The sequence below is a fragment of the Acanthisitta chloris genome, unplaced genomic scaffold (assembly GCF_000695815.1).
Source record: "Acanthisitta chloris isolate BGI_N310 unplaced genomic scaffold, ASM69581v1 scaffold8756, whole genome shotgun sequence".
Lineage (NCBI taxonomy): Eukaryota > Metazoa > Chordata > Aves > Passeriformes > Acanthisittidae > Acanthisitta > Acanthisitta chloris.
Window position 1 is genome coordinate 1,362 of NW_008676443.1, and position 5,208 is coordinate 6,569.

Below are 5,208 nucleotides of genomic sequence, written 5' to 3' on the forward strand. Positions count from 1 at the left end.
GACACCCCCCACACCTTCCCCAGTCCAGCTCCCTGCAGAGCTGACAGTGCCTGGGCTGCACACCAGCACCATCCCACCCCAAACCTGTCGCAGGGCTCTCCCAGCTGCCTGCCCCCAGGCAGCAGCACTGGAGATTAAGAGGTTCACAATGGAGCTACAACCCCAGAAAAAATCCCGTTAGCGCAGGACGCGCACGCTCAGCGGCACCAGCACAGCTATCCCCCCCCATCACCCGTGGCACGGGGACAGCATCCCCTCCCAGCCATGCCTGGAGGGGACCCACGACCTCCTGATGTCCTCTCCGACCTCCTGATGTCCTCTCCGTGGTCTCCTGCACCAGGGCAGGGTGACCCTGAGGACAGCAGGGACAGGATGGCACCAGGCAGGGCCCCACTGAAGATAACAGTGACTCATCAGCATCCAGACCCTGCTCGACCCCAACTGCTTCCCAGGGCCAAAGCCCAGTCAGAGTGTCTCAGCAGCAGCCTTCCACCCAGCTCATCCCCATACTCTTCCCAAAAGCCTCTCCCCAAGGCACTGCCCATCCTCCAAAAATTGCCATCCTCCTCAAAGCCAGTGCTTGTCCCACCTGGAAGATGCCAGTGGGACACAGCAGCTCCCACAGCCTCAGCCCCATGGTTAACGAGCTGCTGACAGCAACACAGCTCATCAAGCCCTACATACTAACACACTGGTGGCCACACATCATCAGCTGAAGGCATCAAAGCTACAACTGGAAAATTTGAGGCTATTAAAGATGCAAAACCTTTTCCAAGAGCATCTCTAACACACAATTGCTGGAGACTGTCCCAAGTGCACTCCCCCAGCAGGGTCAGGGAGCTTCTCCCATCCCTGTCCTCAACCACTGTCACACAGCTGACACATTCCATCCCAATGAAAAGTCCCATGGCTGCACCGACCACCCAAAGGGCTGGGAAGGGATTTGCTAATGTCACTGACAGCCTCAGGATAACAGCCCCATGGGCCCCTCCAAATTTGCTCTTCTCCTCCAGAGACTCCAGCTGAGCAAACAGCTACTGCCAACAACCCTGGTGCCAACCAGGAGGCCACAGCACACAGCCCATCATTAAAGATTTCATTATGTAAATGATGAGAAAAGGGTGTTGCTGTTCTCCAGCACAGTCTCCATGACACTGCAATGTGTGTTGATCCTCCAGACCGACCTGTGTGCCAGCACTGTCTCCAAACATGCAGAAACACGGATGCCAGCACCCCGGAGAGACAACGCGCTCCCAACATCTGCTCCACCTCCTCCAGCAAAAAACTCTCATGACCTACCTGGAAGTGGAGGATGATTGTCCATATGAGCCCCAGGGTGAGCTTGGGGTTGCCATCCGTGATGTCATCGTTGCGAATATTCACCAGTTTCACCTGAAAAAGAAGTAAGAGAGTCAGAGTTTCCCATCAGCCTCACCCAGAGAGCAAGAGGACATCTCCCCCACCATGCAAGTCCCCCAAGCACTCCAGTGGGGAGTGAGCAGACAAAACCCTAGTGCTTCCCAAAGAGGCAATGAGGCCACTCTGCCTCCTGGCTTGGGAAGGATTTTTCCATGTTTCCAGCACTCTCCATCCAGAAGTGCTTTCCCAGCACTTAATGGCTTTACTTCAGCTCACGGAGCAGTGCCTTGTCCCTAAAGCCCTGAGCATTGGTGCATAATTTAACAGCTACAGACCACAGAGCGTGGGTAAAAGAGGATGACCAAGCTTTATTAACTCCATCCCGGGCTCAAAACCAAGTGCTAATCGATCAGCCCTAACGAAGGCAGAAACACCCTCACTCTTCTCCCCAAGGGGAGTCCCCACTCCCCACCACTCGAGGGACCCCACAATCAGTCTCTAGCAGGAGTGTCTGGGGGAAGACATCCCAGCCAGGCTGCTGCCACCAGGCCATCACACTTCAAAGGAAAAAGCTGCTTCATCCAAGTGGAGAAACAAGTTCCCAAGAGCCCTTGGCAAAATGTCTCTATCAAGGAGCTGGGGAGGAGGAGGAGGAGGTGAGGGGGGTTGGAAGCAGCTCACCCTCCCTGGAGTAGGGAATGTGCTCAAATTTATTCAGTGCCCTCAGGCCAGCAAAGAGAGAGAGAAAAGTCTCTGCTTCAGCATGAACTGGTGCAATTTATCATCATCATCATCTCAGCATATCTGGGAGCATCACAGTGGGGAGACCTGACCCAACAGGCAGAACAGGACACCCAGCCCAGGGCTGTGGGGGTTCCACCTGCAGAGCCAGCAAGTCTTGGGATGCAGCCCATTGCTCCAGGCAGGATCTGCCCAGGTCTCTGTCAGCTGCTGCACAGGCACTGTGGGGCCAGCAGCTCCCCAAAGCCCAGTGGAGGGAGCCTGCCCTCGGAAAACCGAAGGATGCTGCTGCCCAGGAGCAGCACAGGAGGATGATATGTCTGTGCTGACAACCAGGGGGGTAATGCCACACAGAGGCACAAGGCTGTGCCAGCACCGAGGCCAGAGCTGCGTGGGGCTGGGCAGAACCAGCTGCCACATCTGCCCCAAAGCTGGTGGACAGGTACAGATGTGCCACAGCCACTCAATCCCATCACCAGGATCTGTCAGGGAGCCCCAGGAGAGGCTTTTGATGCACAAAAGTGACTGTCAGTGACATTAGCAAATCCATTCCCAGAGTTGGAGTCTGATCCCTCATTTTCATAGCAGTTTCTGTGTGCATGGGTAGTTTTCAGGGGCACAACATCCACGGGGAAAGCTCCCTGACAGCCTTCCTCAACCAGCACGGAGACAGGCACACCCCAGCATGGGCTGATGCTGCTTCTCAACCCCTTCCCAAGCTCCAACCAGGAGAAAGAACCAGAAATCACCCAGCTCTGCTGGATTAGCCTAAATCAGTCCTTACCTGTCGCTGCTTCAGGAAATCCAGGGCAATCTGCACGTTCTGCAGGCGGTGGAAGCGCATCCGCCCCTTCTCACGTGGCTGCAAGAGAGAGGAGACAGCTTCAGATCAGGCTCACAGGGCTGGGCTGGCAGCACTCTGCATGCACAGAGCCCCCCACAGCCCCTGGGAGCTGGCAGCACACTGGTGTGACCCCCTGTGCACCCACACACCCTGCTCCATCTGTTCTGCAGCAAATAAAATCGTTGCTAATGCACAGTCCTGCAGGGAGAAAGCTAAAAGGTCCCGGTGGGGCATGGAGAAGACACCAAGATCTTGACCTGTGTTGAGGGTTTGTGTCCAGGCTCAGAGTCATGTGCTGCTAGCAGCAGGCAGGAGCAACTCAGCCTTCAAAATCTCCAGAGATTCTGTCACCCACCCCATGGATAGACAGAGAAGCTGGGTAAAGGGCTGAGCAAAGAGAGATGGAATTGAGTAGGTACAGTGCAACTTGTCCAGGTGGAAGCAGAGGCAGATCTGCTCCACAGCAGGACACAGATATCTGGGCAGGGACCAGCTGATGGCAGAGGAACCCAGACCTCAGGATTAGCCCCTCCAGACCCAGCTCAACTCCTCCTGCACATGGGCAGGGGTTGCTGATCCAGGGACCATGTCTGAACCCCTCAGGAAATTGAGTAGGTACAGTGCAACTTGTCCAGGTGGAAGCAGAGGCAGATCTGCTCCACAGCAGGACACAGATATCTGGGCAGGGACCAGCTGATGGCAGAGGAACCCAGACCTCAGGATTAGCCCCTCCAGACCCAGCTCAACTCCTCCTGCACATGGGCAGGGGTTGCTGATCCAGGGACCATGTCTGAACCCCTCAGGAAGGGGGAAATTGGGGCTGCTGATGCAGGGACCATGTCTGAACCCCTCAGGAAGGGGGAAATGAGACACCCTGGACTGTGTCTGGTGCTGCTGCAGAAAAATGTTTCCCAGAGGTACCTGTTGGCTGAGCTGTGGCCAGGGGAAGGGGATGAGATGCTGGGTCTACTTTGAATCAGCAAGAGAGGATGGATCAATGCCCAAATCCTGATCCCAGCCTCAATATGAGGAATCAACAGGATGTTCACAGAATCACACAGTGGTTTGGGTTGCAAGGGACCTTAAAAACCATCTAATTCCAATCCCCCTGCCACAGGCAGGGAGACCATGTTCTGAACAGTTAGGACACACCAAGTCCTCCAAGTCACCTTCCTTCTCCAGCCTTAAGGGAAGAGCTGTCCCTACAGAGGAGAACATCTCCAGGGCTGCAGGGGAAGGTTCTATAGCTTCAGCTCCTCCTGCACTGCTCCAAGGAGGTGACACTGCACAAGGGCATCATCACCCAGAGCACAAGGGCTGGAAAAATACACCTTCTCTTACACCCAAGCAAGTTGTGGGGTCTGACCCTTCGGGGTGACCCTGGCCTGAGGCTGTGCTTGCTCCCACCTCCACTCACATGCATGGGGTTGCTGCTCATGCCCCAGAGCCCAGAAGGTGCCTGTGCATGCAGTGCCAGGTGAGCAGCCAGGTGAGTGGCCCCTGAGGGCTGAGCAGTGTGCAGGACCCATCCCTGTCCCTCCCACCCCGTGGTGGGGACACATGCTGTCACGCTGGGTGGGTGGCGTGCCCTGACTGCAGGCTGACACTGCAGTGCACACACAGATAATCCAGCTCACAGGAACAGAGCCCTGGAACGAGGGAGCATCTCCACTCTTACACCTTCTCCTCAGGATGACCACCCGAGGTGGGTTTTACCCCAAACCACGGCTGAAACCGGAGAGGGGAAGGTCAGAGCCCGCGGTGATGCTGCGCTGGACTATCTGCTGGCACTCCCAGGGTCTGCCTGGGATAGGCTGGGGCAGGCTCAACCTACTTCTTCATCATCATCATCTTCCTCCTCACGCTCCTCGCTGCTCGCACGGCACCAGGCTGGTGCTCTCACCAGGCGAAGGCTCCGCTGAGCTGGTGGCTCTACCGGCTAACGATGACGGGAGGGACACGACGGGAGGGTGACACAACAGGGAGACACAGAATGCAAACCAAAATGCAACACCCAGGCAGGAGGAGAAATAAAAGAGCAAGGAACGAAGGCGGTTGGGTCTCTGGCACACCCCAAGCTCCAGCACAGGAATTTCCTCCTGATTTTGGAAGCTGAAGAGCAGGAAGCTGTCTGGATCGTGAGTAGTTTGATCCAATTTTTCAGCCCCCACACGAACTGATTTGGCATCTCTGGAGGGTAACAGAGGGAGGGAGGAGATCTTTGCCCAGATCCTATTTTTGGGGGAAACTTAAAATAATTCCTG

At 55.8% G+C, this 5,208-nt stretch overlaps 1 protein-coding gene across 1 annotated transcript in view; it reads right to left on the reverse strand.

Annotated features, from left to right (window-relative positions):
- Positions 1–1,299: 1,299 nt before the first annotated feature.
- LOC103803571 (plectin-like) overlaps positions 1,300–5,208 on the reverse strand; it is a gene marked incomplete at its 3' end in the record, with an annotated part of 11,766 nt that continues 7,857 nt past the window's right edge. The window contains exons 4-5 of the mRNA XM_009076136.1: positions 2,885–2,962; positions 1,300–1,392 (exon numbers count right to left, since the gene is read on the reverse strand). Coding sequence (XP_009074384.1) covers positions 1,300–1,392; positions 2,885–2,962 — 171 coding nt within the window. The remainder of the gene's footprint in view (positions 1,393–2,884; positions 2,963–5,208) is intronic.